This window comes from Osmia lignaria, chromosome 15 (assembly GCF_051020975.1).
Source record: "Osmia lignaria lignaria isolate PbOS001 chromosome 15, iyOsmLign1, whole genome shotgun sequence".
Taxonomy (NCBI): Eukaryota; Metazoa; Arthropoda; class Insecta; order Hymenoptera; family Megachilidae; genus Osmia; species Osmia lignaria.
The window spans coordinates 8,868,669-8,888,850 of NC_135046.1; the positions used below are offsets into that span (position 1 = coordinate 8,868,669).

The 20,182-nt window shown below is 43.3% G+C and overlaps 1 protein-coding gene and 1 long non-coding RNA gene across 4 annotated transcripts in view; one reads left to right on the forward strand and one right to left on the reverse strand.

Annotated features, from left to right (window-relative positions):
* LOC117600190 (uncharacterized) overlaps positions 1 to 20,182 on the forward strand; it is a 473,823-nt gene that overhangs the window by 302,675 nt on the left and 150,966 nt on the right. The window lies entirely within an intron of this gene.
* On the reverse strand, positions 7,506 to 10,106 carry Sgf29 (SAGA-associated factor 29). Its single transcript, XM_034315258.2, has 2 exons — positions 9,967 to 10,106; positions 7,506 to 9,501 (listed from the first exon to the last, which is right to left on the reverse strand). Exon 2 carries the CDS (start codon positions 9,420 to 9,422, stop codon positions 8,541 to 8,543), a length of 882 nt encoding a protein of 293 aa, XP_034171149.2. The 5' UTR covers positions 9,423 to 9,501; positions 9,967 to 10,106; the 3' UTR covers positions 7,506 to 8,540.

Sequence of the window (20,182 nt, forward strand, 5' to 3'; positions counted from 1 at the left end):
AAACACGCGTCAAACAGACCTATGAGATATTGGAATCTATTTTTTGACTAGTTTGATTAGTTATACAGAATTCGTAGTAATAACCTGTACAGTTTCTCAGAAAATAGGTATTTTGATTTTTGGAAAAACTATACCAAATATTGAGAATAGAATGCCATTTTAAAATTCTGAACATTATATTCAGTATAAGCAACAGAAGACATTTTACATTTAATACTGCAGAGAATCCTCGGTTAATATAATATGTATAGGTAACGTTTAAAATTGGTTGTCTCGTTTAACCAAGTAATCCTGTAATCACTTGAAGCAATATATTTCAGCGATACAATCTGTACACGACGTTCCCGCGTTTATTTCCTCATCATCCCCGATTTCATCGCAGTCTACATCCTCGGTCGCGGCAAGTTACAGCATGTTGAAATCTACCACCATGACGATGCTCCCCTATTCGTTACACCTACCCTCGCTAAACCTTCACCCTCGCCAAGGTGTTGAGATTATCGATTCCCGGTGACTTTCATTTAAATGACAATTAATAGCACTGGTATTCCTTGTCGCGGGAAATAAATCTTTAACGAAGCTCGAGCTCCTCTGGCTGAAAGATTACATTTAACTAAGAACCCGGATATTCGGGTCGAAAGAAAAATTAATTTGTTAAATGGAAAACGTTAATCGACCGAACGTTTTAGAAAATCATCGCGCTGGATTGTTTCGAAGAGGAAGTCGGAATGCTGGAAGAGAAATAACAATACGTGGCAGTGAAAAGAACAGTGTAACAAAGAATAAAGAAACAGGTCAGGCTTTTAATCTAAAAATTGGAAACGTAAGCTATTCCAATTTGTAACTCCAACGGGTCGCGAGCACGAAGAAATACTTTCTTAAATAACACGGCAAGCATTTCGTGTAGCTTGTCGACGTCCATGATTTCCAGCGTAGAAAAAGACGAGGAAACAGTGCCTTTTGCAGCATTAACTTTAAATCCCTCGGTTTCCTTTTCCACTCAGATACATTTAATCTTCTTTATGTGTCATCCTGTTGGCCGAACATTAACAATCATGATGCTATTATATAAATGAATTTCTTCAACTTAATTGTACTTTCAATTTACTAGTAACAAGTGAAAATGCAATTAACCCTCTTATCTCTTATTATTCAGTTGTTATTGTCATTTTACTTGTCCTTTGTAAATTTTATGGAATGGTTGTAGTTAATTATCTATGCACTTTACCATTACAATTGAGATTTTATATTCTACCCTTAAAACGGATCACTCTACTAATTACCATCGGTACCGTTCTTAATTAGAAACGAGGAAGACTAACCGCTGCTTGTTAATTTCTTGATTATGCGTCCCCCGCGAGCAATTTAGCCTCAAAGCCAGTTTCCATCGCGAGGAAAACGGCAGGTCTAAGGCGATCGTGTATCGGTCTTAGGATTATCTCGATTGTTGGCTGCAACTCGAGTTATCCGGGCGCACGTTGTTCCCAGTCGAATTTCCCGGTTAATTTGCCCGGAACGAACCACTAGCCTGTGATCTGCGAGCTCCCGATGGATAGAGAGACATCCGGGTTACGGATAAGACGTCCAACGCAGACACTTGCAATGAGCGTTGCAAGGATACGCTGGAAGAAGAGAGAAAGGGGACGAAGGATGAACAAAGAGACAGCAAAGGAGACGAAGGGAGGGTAGGCAAGAGCCGACAATTTGCCATCAAGTTTGCGAGTGACTTCCTGCCAGTCTGAAGCTTCGCCTTCTAGACGAAGCGGAACAGAAACTACCTGGGTTAATCTATGTGAGAACCTGAACAGCTGCCTTTGGTAGAAGCAGCAGGCCTGTCCTTCCCTTATTTCCTTCCAGTTGACGCGAAGAGAAACAACGCGACGCGCCACGTTTCTTACCCCACACTCGATCTCAATTACAATTCGCGTCAACTGTTTGTATATTATTACTGCGAGCAATTTAGCTTGATATCGATAATTCCGTACCATGAATCTAGCTATGGTACAATACGCTTGTTTGCATTGCGTCGACTGATGCGTGACACGATAGCGCAGCGATCTCGCATTAATTTAATAATCACCTGCTGATTATATGCCGTTCACGAAATTTGCCTAAGCAGAAAGGAAAACGATAAATATTTTTGGTTCTCAAAGGAGGGAAAATTTCAGTGAAGTTTTACAAATATTTTATAGAGCCTGAATTTTGATCAATTATCGCATCATAGATTTCGAAAAATGATTCTAAGAATCATTGACAACCAATAGTATCATACACGTATGATGTAAATATTTCATATGAACTAAAATTAGTCAAGTCAGACAGTCTAGGAAACAGCTAGCAATTTCGAATCCACTATTTACCATGTACAGACATTTGTCACTGATTATAGACTAGACCTATTCATATATTTCTAAGAATATGCCCTTAGAAACGTCAGTTATGTCAATTCCTCTTATGAAGCATGTCTGATTCGTGAGACTTTTTCCAGCTGACGATGCTAAAGCGGAAACGTTCTTGTCAAACTAAACAGTCAACACCATCGCTTAATATTCTATGTTACCTGTTACCATATCCTCCATGTCATTTTATTTATCAAAATAGAAAACAATTTTTTCTATGTACTTCCCAATTGAAATGACAAAACAAAAGCTTCCTTCAAATCAAATGCAAGCTGCTATTAATTAAAAACTCAATCACATTTACATAATTTAACAAACCTCTGTTATTTCTGTTCCAGGTAAGTACAGTCGATCGATTACAAACCGATCCAAAAGCATAGGCGTCGCGAGACCATTCGACTGATAAAATTTCGACGAAGCCACCCTCTGACAGGCGGTCAGACGAAGATGAAAGACGCGGTAGCCGAGCGAGGCGCACGGTCGAAAGAGAGTGGCACTACTCGCGACCAAATTGGACGCTGGAATGACGAATCGTCGTGGCGCTGGTATGCGAAATTCAATTAGGCCAGGTTCGCTGGTTAGCCCGCGGCCTGCTTTCGAACGAGCCCCGCGAGACTACGATACTATCTTCGTCGCGATCGATGCCGCGGGATCGTTCCTTTTCGCTTCACGATATCCGCCGACCTTTGAAATATTGACAATTACGTTCCTCCGTCGTCCAAAGGATTAAGCGGATGATACACGGGCAGAATCTCGTTCTAAGGGTTACGAGCGTACGTCCAGCCGAAAAATTGCGATCGCGACAACGTCGATACTTTTTCCAGAACCGCGTTATCGACGCGCATTCCGTCGAGATAGAGAAACGACCCGGTGAAATTAAGCGTCGGGATTTTTCTAGAGATTCATGCTAATTCTTTGTTTGCTTTTCGCCGGGTGATTGATCGTCAACACCCTCCGTGCCGTTAAAAAATAGCTCTCTTCCACGAGGGGAGGGAACGAGCGTGTAAAATGCCGGGTTATTATCGTGTGCGCGTGTTATCTTTCGGCCAACATCCGTGGAGTTCCAAATTCGTCTTGACACACCGTGTTTCGTCGAGTTTAGATTTATAGTAGCTTCGTATAAATCCAAGGGAAAAGGAAAATTCAACAGCAAGATCGAAATCTTCTGAAGACAGGAAAGATAGGAAATCTCCTGTCTTAACGTCAAATTTAAAAATACCTCTGTTTAACTGATTGCCTCCCAAACGATGGCTATCAATACCTAATGGGTTTATTAATCTACTATTATTTCAATACAACAATGGTTTGCTTGAACTTGATTCACCGTTCCGAATCTTTATCGATGAAACAAAACTCGTTAAGGTTCAATCCTGTGGAAGCTACACCTAGACAAGCAACTTGAAATGAGTTGTCCATTGGAAGTGGAACGAACGCACAGGAGAAGTTGAAGCTACTCGAGCGTAGGGACGGATTGCCGTTACCGGGCACACGGATTCATTCGCTTTGGGAAATTTGCAGAAGATGTTTATTTACATGCAGAACTGTTCGGGGAGTCGAAATTAGTTTGCCGGGAGCCAATTTGCAGGACACTGTCTGGCGAGGAAATAATATTTTAGAAGACTTTGAATACTTCGGGGAATAATGGAGCGTACAGGCCGATAAACTAACTGCATCAAATTTAAATTAAAGACCATTCCGCCAGTTCTGATTTCCCTGGGAAGAAAATTATTAGGCGAGAGAATCACGCGAAGCGTTCTCCAACGAGTTCGACGTAACTTTTGTAATTAAATAGGTCAAACGCTTATCTCGTATATGCTCGTAAACTTCTATGGAACTAGAACTTGATTATTCCACGCAATTGCGTAAGAAAATATAACAAATGCGAGCAGATGCGAAACTTAACGACCGACACACCTGGGAATCGCCCAAATGAGCGTGCATGTAGCAGTTTCTCGCGGTATAGCAAAGGGATTCAGAGAGAGAGAGTATTCCAATGGACGAGTCAGTTGGGAGATCGAGTTGGTCGTACAGACCGGCTGGCCCACGGGGCTGTGAACTAATTATTATAATTCCCGGGACAACGATGGTGCATTAAAAACTAATATCCCTGGTGGGAACTCAAAATTAATCATCGTCTAGCCTCGCTCGTATCCACTGACCCACTGAGACCACCGACACGGTCCAGAAATAAGTAACTTCCCGAAAGGTCATCGGTCTTCGCGACGACCTCAGTGGCCTGCGAATACCGCAAACTTGCAGATTGAAACGCGCCGAGTTTGTTGACCTGAAAAAGAAATACGGCCACGGTGATTAATGGCAAACCCTTGCGACATTACTGTCCGCGGATTGTTATTTATTTCCGGCGCAATCGATATCCTAGCGAGTCGAAACTCTCGTTTCTAGTGGATCGAGATAGCTTAGTACTCGAGCTGCTTTTAGTGGTCTTCATGTGGAGCAATAAAAAAGCAAGATTTATTTTTTATCTCGTCTAGTGTACTCCAAACAGATTAGATTCTTTTGTTCTGGTCGAAGTAGATACGTGTATGTTTTATATTGTATGAAATTATACAATATCGATAAGAAAAGAACCTTTATCGGTATGCTATTAGTTTCATTGAACCCAAGTCGTAAAAAAATCATTGATCTCTTATACTGTTATAGTTTTACAACACTCTTCCATTCTCAATTTCCAAATGATGCTATTATACCGATCATCATCCTGTAGAATATCTTTCAAAGTTACGTTCAATCTCGTATCGATGGTAGTAAAAGATCCACGGACAATGGGGTGGAAACGCGTGGCAGTTTCGGTGAAATTAAAATTCTTTCGACGGGAAAGTCGTAAAAGCACGCGCTAATTTCCGGGACGATCGCGGTGTGTCGCGAGATAACGATCGCGATAACCGATTACGGGTCTGAATTATGAAGGAAGTTTTAAACTGCCCCGCCCTCGATGGCATACGCAATTAATTAACGAGAGACCGGCCGCTTATGAATTATTCGCCCTTTCTACCTGTTTCGTGTCTCGTCCATAACACCTTCGCTTGAATCGGGATAACAAGATGACGATTTGGAGCATCGAAATTGTAGATGTCACGAAAGACAAATGTTCTGACGCCGAGAGAAAATCATTTCGTTCGAAGCGAGGAAAGAAAAAAACGTAACAAATTATCCACGTCGAAAGCGACCATCTTCTGGTAGATTCTTTAGACGTTGGCAGGGTTGAATGGTCGTTATGACGTATTCAATTACCCTACATTCCGTCGGAACGCCACGTTCCATTAAATGAAGGCTATTTTCTGGTGGACCCCACTTATTTTTCTCTGGTCGGTGTTGAAGGAGAATTCTAATAGGTTAATGATGATTTGAGATGTCATTTTTATATTAAGGCGCCGGAAGATGTCATCGTAAGATGTAATATTTCATAATATAAAAATTATCCAATGAACACAATTGAATGGTTGTCTTTCTTAGATCGAATCCGGATCTTAAATGTTCATAGTCAGACATATTATCCACTACACTACTGCCTGATTATTCTCGTCTTTAGTTCCTCGGTTCTACTTATGGGACCCTGATCCCAGATATTCTACTTCCATATGAGAATGGACAAATTTAGATTTGATCGGTTTAAGTAAAAATTTTGTTCCGTGATTGAAGCAAGGTCAAAAAGTATTCATTAAATGTTAGCAACGTCGTTAACCAGGGTTTATCGACAACAGGGATGTTTCTCATGGCCGTATACGCCGGCTCAAAGGCAAAAGCTATTAACATCGAGAGTTTTCTTGGTCGAACGACCGAACTCATTACATGTCCTGCAAGAGTTCCGACAGTTTTCGAGGCGTAGTTGGATTAGACGTTGGCAGCTCGTTAGCCAGCCTTATCGACCCTTTTCTCGTTGCTGTGCCATTGTGCAGGTCGTATTAATTAAAAAAATGAAAATGTACGGTCTGTCCGACACACGAGCCACCGCGTAATCTCTTTCCAGTGTTTCCTTTCAATCGGTTTCCGATTTTCTCATCGATATCGGGCTACCTACGGTTCCGTTTTATCGTTAAAAATGAAATTCCTTCTCGGATATTAATTTGGATTCGGCGTTGGCACTGGTTCCGGTCGAATAATAAATAACCCTCCAAGAGAACCGATAATATCGTATCCGTTATTAAACAATACGGTTCTGAATGAAATGAACATTCCACGGAAGGAAAGAATTAATTAGCGATTGCAAATTTACCTTCAATTTTATATTATACCAGACAGTTTGCAATATTCCAGATCAATCGTGATTCAGACTTGAGTTTTTGTGAAACGTATCCAACACTGTTGCGGCTAAAGTTACACGTATCAATTTCAAGGGTTTCATACATTGAAAAAAATAACATTTAAAGGAAATACCTCGACGAAAAATCACGCTTCCATTTTTCAAATTTTCATTTGGTCATCAATTTAATAAAATGAAGACTAATGTTCACTATGAGAAATGGCAGTCTCAACCAAGCTTGCAGCCCTTAATGACAGGCACCGAAGTCGGCTGATCGATCGATTCGAAACGGAATAAAATATGCACGCGAATGTAGAAAGGTAATTACAAAAGGGGAAAGAAAAATAAGTCGCGAAGAGTTTAAAAAACCCGATCCGATCGGTTTGCACAGCGAGAACGTTGTAAGTAAAACGAAGGTTGAGAACAAAGGGGGTTGAAAGAAGAATGACAAAATGAGAAGGAAAGAAAGGAGGAAGTAGCGAAGCTGTCGAGGAGAGGCATTACTTAGATAACTGAGAACGTGAAAGGAATGAGTGAGTAGAAACGGGTGCAGTTAGGAGTTAGGGGTGAGATTATGCTTGTACGAAGCAGGGATAGAAAAGAGGGCTCGCGTGCCTGAGCGCAAATTCGTCTTGGCTTCCGGTAGCTTGCATGCTTCGAATCAACTTGTATCAGCTCGTTGTACGAGCTCAAACACGTAGAAGTTCGGTTACATCTACTTACGCCAAGATAGGGGTTAACGTATCTGTAGACGAGTGAGTGTGAATACACGTGGACGCGTGGCAGTCATTTTGGCCAGAATTTACCCTGGTCGCGAAACTAATCGCCGGTTGAATTAATTCCACGACTGAGAATGGCTCTTACCGACACGATCGTGCTCGTTATCTCAAAGAGGAAAAGGTATCGCTTGGAATCGACTATCGTTCTCGATACGTGCACGGAATAGTTAGGAAGGGGTCGTTCAGATTTCGATTATTACTAGTGAAATGATCGTACGTGTCGTTAAACAGTCCACTTCGTTATCTGTATCACGATATTGCGATAAATAATATTGCAATAAATTATCTTCAGAAGGATCGTTCATGAAATTGAAACAGTTCCAAGAAAGGATCACGAAGTACGTGTTGATGCAACGCGACGAAACTGCAGCCGCTTTTTTATGATACTTCGAGCAGGGGTAGTTAAGTTAAATAATGAATGAAGATTGGCCTGGCCAGTCTGCTAGGGGTTGGAAGCGGGTATCGAGTCACTTTGATGTCTGGCGGCAGCCACCGATTATGGAATCAATTATTGCACGCCACTCTCTTTCGTTCTACGTCCTTTTTTCGTCGGCGGTACACCTTTCAGTCTGGATCGCGTCGAATGTTAACTTGGCTCCTCCCCTCTGACCTCCAACCCCTGACCGTGGCAGCACGAGGAGGAAGATTTATTCCGTACAGGAAGAAATTGTCCGATCGGACAGTCACGGAGTACCGATTCCGCGAGAGGTCAGGGGAGTCCAGATTAAGGTCCACCCGAGTGTACAAGGATGCCGTTATTATCGTCGTATAATCTACGCCAATTACCCCCGACATGGAGAATATCGCGGAAATGGGACCCTAACTGGCGGTACGTGCTTATTTCTCCCCTTAGGGATCGAATTTAACGACAAACCATGTGATTTCGATCAATATTCCGATAAGCTAAAGGGAGCTGGAATATTTACATTTGAAACATAGTCTCGGTATAAATGGCGGGAAGAGGGTTGTTTTAAGGGAAACGTTCAAATCTCGTTAACTTTATTAGGTATTCTTTAGTAGAGTACAAAAAGACAACTATTTAACAATAATGTACAAACGCGAGTGTGAAGATGATAATACTGAGAGTAGAGCACAGTTCCGCTAACACTGACTCTTGTTCTTCTTGCTCTCCTTGATAGAGATCACGTAACGTTGAGCAACGTTCAATGGTGGCGAATAACCATCCGCGTACGTCGCATCCTCGAACAGCACTTCGTATTCCTCGGTGGCGGTGGTGGGCAGTTGGTTCACCACTGCCTTGTAAAAGCAAGTCGTTTGAGGATAGAGCGCCATAACGATGGAGCCTTTAGGGAAAAGGGCATGGGGATCGGTCTCTGGATTAGCCCTCATTAATGGCAGAGGCACCACCCTTCTTCGAGACAACGTGTGCCTGTCCTTTTGCTCCTCGTCAATGTCGTCCACCTCGTATTTGTTCGCCGCCGAGTTGAACTGCACCACTTCAGCTAGGATCCAATTCTCCTCTTCTTCAGATCCCTTCACCAGAGCCGCCACCATGTCTCCCATTTTCGCGATGTACGTGGGTTCGGCCGAGATAGCCCCGCACAGAGGTGGCGGTTTCGCACCCGGTGTCTTGCCCACGTACAGAGGAAGGGTCTGCGCTGTACTCAGCAGCATCTTCATCAAGGCACCTCGACGAATCGTCTCTTTGTTCCCTGCGTTACGGGCCTGTATCCGTCGTTCGTTTCTAATCGCGCGAATTTCGTTGATCTTTCCCAATGCCTTGCGCAGGATTTCCTCTTCCTGCTGGGAGTCGCCTATCGCCGCGTTGTAGAGATTCTTCAGCTTTTGCTGGTAGTAGGGAGACACTTTGTCCTCCGGGGTTACTTTTTCGTACGTTTTCACGATACTATTTAAATTGTGCTCCGAGCGAACTCGTTGACTCTCGATTTCGTGTACCAGATGGTACAGGTTCTTCAGCCTCTCCTGTATCTGGCTGGCCGCAGCATCCGCCGTGAACGGCATCCTAGAGCTTCTGATTGTTTCGACAGGGACGAAAAATGTGCTACCACGGGTTTTACGTTTTCATCCCCTCGTTGCGTATCTGCAAGAGGAAATGTAATTTTCTCGTTCAATATTATTTTTGCGTTTATAATAAAAATTAAAATATTTTAGATATTTAATTATAAAATATTTATAACACCGCAGAAAGTGCCATTGATGAAAAAAAAAACAAAATTCCGATGTTTCCCGCTTTGGGGGATTTGAACTCGCGACCTCTAGCTTCGTAAGTCTAGACGATATGTACTACACTACAATAAGAATTCCCAAGTTGCCTTAGAATTGCAGGACTTAAATGAAAATATAAAATATACACTAAATTAATATTTTTATACATATCATTTTCATTGTATATTAGCACGAAATCTATATATAACTATATATATATCAACAAAACACACAACCTACACGTGTAATTGGTAGAAAAGCAGTTAAAGGGCCTAGCCTATGGATCAATAAAGCATGCTCGCAGATGACTCTATCAAAGCGTATAAAAGTCTGCACCTACCTTGTTTGAAAGAAGAAAAATCGCTGTCTAATCTCTCAAAGTAAACTATTGGTTGCTCGCCTTTCTAACGCGAAGTTACAGGCGCCACTAAACCACCTCAACGTCGTGCAATCGACTGTCCGTGCGCTTCTGCGCCATACTGCTTCTCCCACCACGAGTATCCTCTATATAACATACAAACCTATCTCAAGTTGGTGCTGCCACCTAACCACCGGAGCTTCAACTAAAAAGACCGCAATAATTTTGTCCGTTCCCATGTACGTTCCCTTTTTATTCAATTTCTAACTAATAATCAGAGCAAAAATTCATTTCTAAAAATTATATTGGCCACATAATACTTGTAAAATGAAATACGAAAGGAATTAGATAGGGCTAATAATACTGTTTCTCAAATTTACTACACACAAGATTGCTGTTTCAATGTATGAAAGTGGCGATGCTGTAGCATGTACCTTGGGGACCAGAAGAAACCGGGAAATTGCAACATTTTTCAAGTACTTCAACTAAGTGCTACTTTGTCAGAGAGTTACACAAAGAAAACCTGTTGTCGTCCGTTGTAATTTCACCTTTGTTACCAGCTAAAAGCGACTGCGGCTTCAAGAAAATGAAAAAAATTCTTTTCTCATTTTCTACAAGCGGTGAAACTTTTGAAAGTGTCAATGTAAATGGATTATAAATTACTTGTCAATTTTTGCGAATGACGAAAAGAAATTCTTACAGATTGAATTCTCAATTCTATCTGCAATTTGTTATCAAGAGCGATAAACGCGTTCGTTATAGTAGATCTGATCGCGATGATCTAGCGCGATGAATAATCAATTGATTGGTAAATTACACGGTACGGACACCTCTTCGAGTGGCCGTGGCGACTCGTATAAATCAGCGAGCGCGGAAAAGCTCTCTATCGTTCTTGTTAGCCAGCGAATGATGTACCGCCTTGGCTCGAGTCGGACCGTGCATCATCGCTAACAGGTAACCGCTGCAAACGGCACCGATAGCCACGCGAAGCCCCATAACCAGTCCTCGCGAAGAATCCCATGGACGGCGCGAAGCATCGTCGGCTGCGTTCCAACGTGCTCGCACCATAAACGTACATAAGCGCAAAGCGGTTCGGCTTCTTACGAACTCTCTGACCTATTCGCAATGAGATGCGTGTCACGCGTGCCACTCGCACAAGCACAATTCTGAAATCGCAGCCGATTCAACCTGTTCCCAAGCGTGGCTCGCGAACAATGCAGGCGAGGATGCAGCACCAGCGTAGGTCGAAGACGTTTCGTTATTTTTGGAAATGCTTCAAGACGGAATTAAAACTCTTGTTGAGACTAGTCTCGCACGAAACGACGCGGGTGTTGATACAATTTTGCGGGAAATCCAGAAGTAGACGCGCTACTTGACTTTTATGTACCCGTTTTCTATTCTTACCACGCTGTCCAAGATGATTACAGAGCTTTGATGCCATGAAAGCGTAACGAATCGTGGGTTATTCTCGCTACGAGAATATAACTGCTGTGTTCCAGGTAGCTTTGAAAGAATTATTAAGTTGTAGGACTCGATACTGTGTCCATGACGTGCTATAGATAGTTCCATGTGCTATTTGTGTCTTGGTAGTTACGTAGAATTGGAGTCGTTGTTCCGTTTGACTCTGCTATAGCACAGACTCGTGCATTTATTATCAAAGGTATTTTAAGTACATCTCATGAATTTATCGATGGACTACAGGTTCTTCGATGCATTTCTCTCCGTTCATTTATAAAATTGTCCGTTTGTTACTAACGATAAGGAAAAACGACAAATGGCTCGATTCTATTATTACGAGATATTAAATCCTAATATGTTGTCTCGGATTCCGTTGATCGATAACGCTTGTCACAGAACACACGAACGGTATCAATTTTATTCCTCCCAGTCACTTTCCCTCCTGGCATGACGCGACGATTACATTCTGTCGGAGCATCTTTAAGAGCTAGAGCCTCTCGTTTGTAAAGATCCTAATGATCGAAGGACGTCGAAATTTAGCGGGAAGACTCGAGACTCGCGTCTATACGCTCGTACGCCTGTAGCAATAACGTTACAACATTTGTTGCAACACCGTCACCGTTGCGCAAGACAGATAGAGAGGCTGAAATCAGCAGGATATACCGGGAGGGCTCGTCTAATCTCGCAAGCTCCTCGTATATATCTTTGCGGCGCGTACAATTAGCGTACATTCGTACATACACGTGTATTATCAACGACCGTCGTCCCTGTCATTTTGTTTCTAAGCATTGATTTATTGCCGCACGGTGGCAGGATAATTATTGACTCGCTCGACGATGCACGCGCGCGCGTTACTTTTCCCAGCGAAATCAGCTGATAACGCTCGGTGGTCGGCCCGCGTTTTGCATATAATACCGAGAAATTCATTTGTCTTAAAATATGATTCATCGAGTTCCCCTCCGTGTAATGCCATCCAGTCGCTCGGTGTACATGATAATTAGACATCAATGGGCCGCGTTCGTCGATTAACAATTCAAATCAGCAGACGTTCTTACGACTTACTTTGCATCAATTAGGTATGAAATATTGATCCAAGGAGCGGACCACCGGCTATTCTAGGCTACGTTTCAACGAATATGTTTGCGATCGCCTATTAACAGTTTCTTGCTTTTATTTAGTATTTTAAATCATTATTTAATTTATTGAAATAAAAGATTCTTTTTCGTGTGAAATTTTTAGTTGTTCGTTATAAGCCTTGGATAGTCGACATTTTTACGGCTCGTTTCTCCGTCGAGTACTCGCAGGACGACGGCGTGAAAATCAATTCCTTTTTGCGCGACTGTCGAGCCAGGCCCAGAATGGGCCATTAAAAGCAGTATTATGAAAGGCGACGAGCTTAGCAGTCACAATCCGCGATATTACGTATACTCGTACGCGCGTATTCGAGACGCGAAACAAGGTGTCTAACGAGCCGTAAGGAGATGTCGGGACCCGGGGTAGGATCGCGTACAATGCTATTCACTTTGCCAGTCTGCTCCGTGATATTCATTCGGAGCACACGTATCGACCAACTAACATGGATTCCTGGATCTTTGGAAAACGAACATCTACTCGAGTATCTCGAAACACTTAACGCCTCGAATTTCTGCCTCGTCTTGTCGTTTGTTATACCGATAAACTAAATATCAACGATTTTATATTTTTTCTACAATTTTTTAATACAACAAAATTGAATATTTTCATAGCGCAAAATTGTTTGAATACCTATGATCGATGGTGCACGTCCAACTCTAACAATCAAAGTAAACAGTACGTCACGCGAAGCTGGTATCTATGTACGAAAGATAAAAAATATTACACGTGAATGCAACAATATTTTCAGATACCACGTATATCTGAATCGACAGCGTTGTTCGTACAAACGGCACGCACGTTGAACGAAAGACAGAAACGGCAAGGTGCGAGCGCGCGAAATTTATCATCGCTTCCGTGACATTTATACTCGGTGCACACAAACGAACAACAGGCTAGAAAACAGGAGAAACGTAGAATCGAGCCGTGAAGGGCGAAGGGATCCCGCATAAATCGAGGACTCGAGTCGAACGAGCGACTCGATTTTCATCTAATATCGACGCTTCACAGCTCGTGACTTAACGACCTGTTGCAGCCGTTAAGCCGGCCACGATGCCGGATGCCGGTCGGCATGAACGATATTTCAAACAAATCCTCGGTAAGGCGTAGAATGGAAATGTCAAACGCAGTTATGCAGTTAGCAGTCGTTTCGACGCCGCGCCGGCTGCCAGGCCTACGAGGGCAGGAAGAACGAAATTCAACTCGTAAATCGAATCTGTTCGAGGGAAATCGACGCGTCGTGACCGGTGTGTTTTCTCTTTTGTTTTTCCACCAGCTCGTTTGTCAAACGACACCGAAGGAAATGGACCTGCTAACCGAGCAGAACTCTTTTCTCTCAGACCAACTGCGGGCGCGCGCGAACGCTTGAGAAAATTAGCATTCTTAACGTCACGATTCCTTCTTATCTCGAATCTGGTGAAAACGATTTCTGACGGCCGTATACTTGCACCGCTGGAATATTCTTTCTCAGGATTAATAACGCTCGCAATGGTTACCGGCGGATACATTTGTTCGCCGAGACAAGAACAGACGGGCCGTATTAAGTAGTCGTAAGGAAATCGAGCTGACAGGCAGAAATTGTCTAAAAGAGGAATCTACTACATCTGTTTTTCTCCCGCAATGTTATCGATCCTTTCATCGGCTAGGCGGTAGAAAACGGACGCGTGTATCAGGGATACAGTTGGCACAGTTGTCCGCATCTGAAATCAAGCAAATTACCATTCACGGTATCTGGCCGCATTATCGAGTATCTTACTCGGGATCCAGCGATTCGTTGCGCAACCACCGGCGAGTTCTCGGAGGTGTGATCGAGACGAAGCTCGCCGAACCAGAGGGATTTACATTTTCATCCGCGATCCAGAGACACCGTCGACGCGAAGTCGTGGAGTATTTAAATGGAAACAATCGGATCGTGAGTCCATTCGAACGCGCGACTTCGATCGAGAACGAACAAGGTGTCAAGGAATACAATTAAAGTCACTTTTCACCTTGTCTCGTTGCACATAGAACCGACCTTTTTTTATCCGGAATATCTTTACTTCCGCCACTGATCCTGCAAAGGGCGTTAGGAACACGTTCGAAATAAAATATTTACTTTATGCAAGCCGGTGCACGTGCCCTGATAAGATAAAAGGGAACGTTTATCATATCTCGTCGAGAGCGGAGCGAAAGAAAGGAGACGAGATCGAATCGCCGACTCCGTGGACGAGCTTCTCAGGATCCTGGTGACGTTTGATTTACGAGAAGGTCCGGTCGAAGGTGCCAGGATCCCGGATCCGTTCCCTGTATTCCCCTTTAACACTCGACGAGTCCCTAGCTAACTGTATAATACATGAACGCGAACATTAACGCGATTGAACCGACGTCTCGACGTTGACTCTTCCTTCGACGTCCTTTCCCATCGACGAAATCGATTTCCCTACGTTACACGCGTTCTCCGGCCCAAGGGTCGCTTGTCAAGGGGTTGACTAGACCTCGCTGACCGGTGCTGTTTGTACAAGAGAATTTCTACGAAAGGTATTATCGAATTTCCAGGGTAGTCGTCGGTCCGTTTTTACTTGGACAAACAACGACCAGGTGAACGGAATCGATAACGGAAATCAACTCTGTGATACGTTAAATCATTTACTTGAAGATTTAAAAAAGTTCAGATATGGCGATACCGAAAATATCCTTAGTTTTAAACTAAACGTTCATTTTTAACTTGAGACAACGGCGAACGAACGAGATTATTTCGGTCGATGCAGCAGGATTTTGCTCCATTTGAATAATTAAACTGCCCTCTGCTTGCCGGTAGATTGACACCGCAACCGGGAAAGAAGGGAAGGAGAAAGTGTACGTGTCCGTTCGAAATGTCCGAGAAGGGCGGCGACAGGAGAAGAGGGTTTGAAAGAGGGGTTGAAGCGAGGCTGGCTGACGCGTTCAGTCTAGCGACAGGTCGTCGAGCGTATTAATAATAAATGCAAACGGCTAACATCAATTTCTCTCTGGCTTCGTTCGTCCCGCCACCCTGCTACCCCTTTCGAAATCTCGAAGCCGAACGGAGCTCCGTCCACCCCTTTATTTAGTCGCTCGTTTTGCTTGCTTACACACCGGCTGGGCCACGGCTCGTCGCGCTTGTCAGCCAGTCAAGCCTGCCGAGACACGGATAAAGACCTCGAGACATCGAACGAACTGTAAATTGCTACACGCTTTTGCTCGCCTTTCCTCGCTATCGTTCTAGCGTGCAACCCTTTCCGTCGATTTCCAGCGACGTTCAACTTCGGCTCGGCTGACAATCAGTCTCCACCCACGATACCTTCGACCTCGGTTTGCTTTAATAATTCAAACGGTCTCGTTAGAGGCCTTCTCAGGGATGACAGGCTATCGTGCGACTGACACTCTGAACGCTTTTCGATGTTATCTCGGAAGCTTGCCGAGTGGATATCAAATTGAATATCCCAGTTGGAGGGAAAAATGATGATAACAGCACCGTACAATACAATTTGTCGCAGAAACGAAAGCAATAGTCTTTGTTCCTTTCCGATATAGAGGGTATTACGTTGTACGATTTTATGGTTGAACAAAGGAACCGTAGGTGGTGTATCAAAAGAGACGTGGCAAAGATTTCTCTCGTTCAATGATTCTCAGAAAAGCGACGAAGAAAGGGTGAAAAAGGTGAGCACGATCGCGACATGGGAACCAAGCGAGTTTTATCAGTGGTCAGACACAGTTCCTTTGGGACACCTTGGTTTTGTTTTTTCTTTTTTGCGATCCAGACTGTACTGGTGTTCGATGTAGCCGTACCATCGTCTCGCGTACTCTGGGATAAGAGGTAGAGATCAATTCTTTATCCGGAGGAGGAAAGAGAAAAGAACGTGTTTCATCGATTAAGCAAGAGGACGGAGGGGGAAATTACGCGAAAAAGTTCTCGAGTACGTGCAGATAGGATCGTTAACCGGCTCTCTCGTCTCTTTAACTAAGATCACGGTCCTCCACTTAGCGGAGGATTTATACGAGCCAAGTTGAAATCGAATGCCGGAATGGATAGAAGTTTAAATTCGAAGCGCGAGTTATAAATGGCCGATGGTTCGCGGCCCGTCCCGCTTGAAACTTACTTCTACCTACTGCTGATACCGGAATTGGAACGAACGATCGATGAAAGTAGTTACCAGAGAAGATACAGTTGGACGAAACAAAGCCGAAAAGGACGAGAAACTCGGCCGGAACGGCTCGGATGAGTTAACGATGTTCATCAAAGTTACGGAAACACGGTCGGGTATAAACGAGATGAAAAGCAAAGGAAGAAGCGAGGAGGCATTGGAAGCCGAGAGACGGCTACGAATTAAGAGCGGAGCAAGATTTATGATAATTCCTTATTCGAACGCGAGAACTGGCAAAGTTAGGCAGGGTCTTGAAGCCGGCTAGTTTCACCGCGAGCTATTCAATTACATCATTTCAATAAACTCGACAAAGTTGTAGTTAATCGTTCTGCAAACCGACACCGTGTAAACGTCCCACGGGAAAACGTGGTCTGCTTTATGCGTTTCCTGCTCCGCGATAATTTATATCGTTCCACGGTTTTTCGCGATCGGCAGCGCGTGAATCGAAGAGAGACGAAGCGAGACGACTCGTGTAATCTCGTACGGCACGTTGTCAATAGCGTGCAATTACCAGAGCCGAGCGGATGAGTAGTCGGGTTTGACGGTAATCTATGGGAACGATAGAGGAGCGGGAAGATAGTTTCGCAACCGGGACGGCCGTACAACCGCCTTCGGAGATCGGCCGCCACGAGAAATACGTATAACTAAAAACATGGAAACGTAGCGAGGACGCTGAGTTCCCGGCCAACTCCGGAGATAAATAGCATTGTAAACCGGCTGGATACGAGTATGCTGCCTCGTTTACAGGAATTCCTCGAGTCATATATACCTTAACGCTGCCTTCTAAGCGACGTGCCGATCGTCGATCGAGGCTATCGATAAGTCGATCGATGCCGAATACCACCCCGAAGGTACAGCGGTAAGAGAGATAGAGAGAACGATCGGAGACGAGGGAAGGATATAGGTGAAAAGAGAAACGAAGAAGGATAGAATCGGGGAGGAAAGCGACGTAGGAAACTTGTGGAAGGAGAAAGGAAGCGCCCGTTGGTATTGAGACGCCCGTATGCAAAAGCAAAGCGGAGGCACTCGGTCTTCTGTAACGAGCCACGACACGGTAATAAGAAAGCGAAATGGTCCCGTGTGCACTCTGAGCGCATGTTAATTACCGACAATTACAAACCCAATAAATACGGTATTTATGACTCCCCACCTATAATGCCGTGCGGCCGGCGTGGCGCACCGCGAGCACGCACCTACTCGTTGCAGTCTGTCCTAACTGCAACCATTGACGTAACTAGGATTTTTAATTAGAATTATTTTTTTTTTACTTGTTCCAATAATTTTTGGTATGAGGAAGAATTCTCATTTTAAGGAGGTCAGGCCTACTCTGACCTCTACCTAATTAGCCCAATGATTACGACTTCTGCCTGTGAAATCTGTATATAGAATCACCTATTGTTACGTAATATTATAATAACACGTATCAATTTTATTCAACGCTCTAATTGAAGTTAATTAATCTCGAAAAGAACGGGACTCGGCTGGGGTATCGAGCAAGCTTACGGGCTGGTTACGTGCCTTTTTAATCTTTCCATCGAGCATAATAGATTATTTTTAATGAAACTTCGTTATCGTTCCTTTGGGTAGCGTGTAATTAATACGGGATAAGCGCGGATGAGGTTATTCGATGAAATTATGATATCCTCGTATAAATTGAGAGAAACCAAGTAGTCTTTGGTTAACCTCTGACGTTGCCAGAGGCTATCAAACTTTTCGTATTCCTTTGTTCAAAATGCAATTAAAATTCCCTGCTGAATGAAATTATCAAAGCTTGTAACAAACATAGAGTAGTTACATGGGGAAGTAGGAAGTTATACCGAGCAATTAGATCTCTTATTTTATCTCATATTTAACTAAACACTTTTTTAAATAAAACACATAATTTCTTAATTTCAAAGGGTTTGTTCAAGAATGCTAAACACCCACTGTTTTCTGAATAAAAAAATATATTTCATACTTGTCTTCGCTTCACTTTCCCTGTTCAGAAGTCGATGGTCTTACTTCTGCTTTATGTTACGGAAATGTAGTGTCATTTGACGTGACCAACACGTACGATAACGGTCAATAGCATTTACACTTTTCTTCTGGTGCGCCTGATTTTCCCGTGACTTATAGGTGTGCCCCTAGACTCGGTACCGATCGTACCACCCTGATATCCCACGACTTGCATTAAAGCAGAACCGGCGTGGCGCGTGTAACGTGACCTAGTACGTATAATTCTTACTTCGAGGCGGTCAGTTTGCGCGACAAACAAGATCAAAGCAACAACAGAGGTGTTAACTATCATTCGTGTACGCTATGATTTGTGTGCAGTCAATTCGACATGCTTATAGAAAACGCGTTCTCATAAATAGCCCGCAGCATCGGTTGCTCCATAGCTTGACAGGGTGTCGGTAGAAGGCGGTAGAAGGTGAACGCGGAAGCGTTCTATCGAGATATCTGTCGTTAACGCGAATTGCGTATACAGCTGGCAGAGATAAACCTTCGACGAGATCGTACAGAACGGATAACGCGTAGATATCCTCGTGGCCATGTTGTGAAAATTAATTTTTGTTCAGGTCATGAACTTGTGGATTATTCTCCCGCTGGACACATCGGCTAGAGTGAGATTTCCCTTTTAAGGTTGTTCTCATCGTAGGTTCGTTCGGTTGATTGTCATTGAGAAATGATTGCTGGAATTATGGATAGTCTCGAGTAAGGGTATTAGAGACGAGGATTTTAGTCTGAAAAACTTTTTCACTCTAGTGGCATTCCTCTAGTTTCGCTGTTGCAATTTAAATTCTGAATTTTAAAAGATCATAAATTTCATTTATGTGCTCGTGACTACTTTGAAATGCTCCAAGTTTGTTCATTAATTATTAACTACGATAAAAATACAAGGATAACTCTTGTTCGATGTTGTTAAACCGTAGTGTTATTTCTTTTTTGAAGGGGGGAGAAGTCTATCCATTTAAATTTGGAAAGAAGGTGTGTCCGAAGAGCGTGTTTCGCTGCATTCCTTGGGTCAGCTGATAAGAATTCTACGTGAAAAGAGGGTACTGTATACACATTTGGGAGTAGCGGTATAAAATGAAGCCATATTTTCTAAGAGGGATTAACGTATCATCTTATACATTCGTTTAAATAAATTTCAAATTCACTGCAATATCTCGCTTCTTTTGTGCGAGATAGTATTTAGCGTAGATGATTGTATCGCATCCAACAATTGCGCGTAGAAAGGGATAAAACGCGTGGAGTTGAAAACAATCTAATTTATCTTTACACTGTCTGGGAAGGGAATCGGTGTTCATAGCGTTGTTCGCGTGGCGATTAATAATTGGCACGCCAGTGACACGCAAAATTCGTTTGCCTGTCGGCGAGATATACACGTACGCTCCGTATTGTATTCAACTTAATTATACACCGATAATCTCCGGGCTCGGAAAACAATGAACAGAGTCACAGACAGACAGACGGACAGGCTATCC

What these genes read in the sequence shown, in the direction of transcription:
- Sgf29 (XM_034315258.2), bottom strand. Translation starts at nt 9,422, where the DNA reads ATGCCGTTCACGGCGGATGCTGCGGCCAGCCAGATACAGGAGAGGCTG.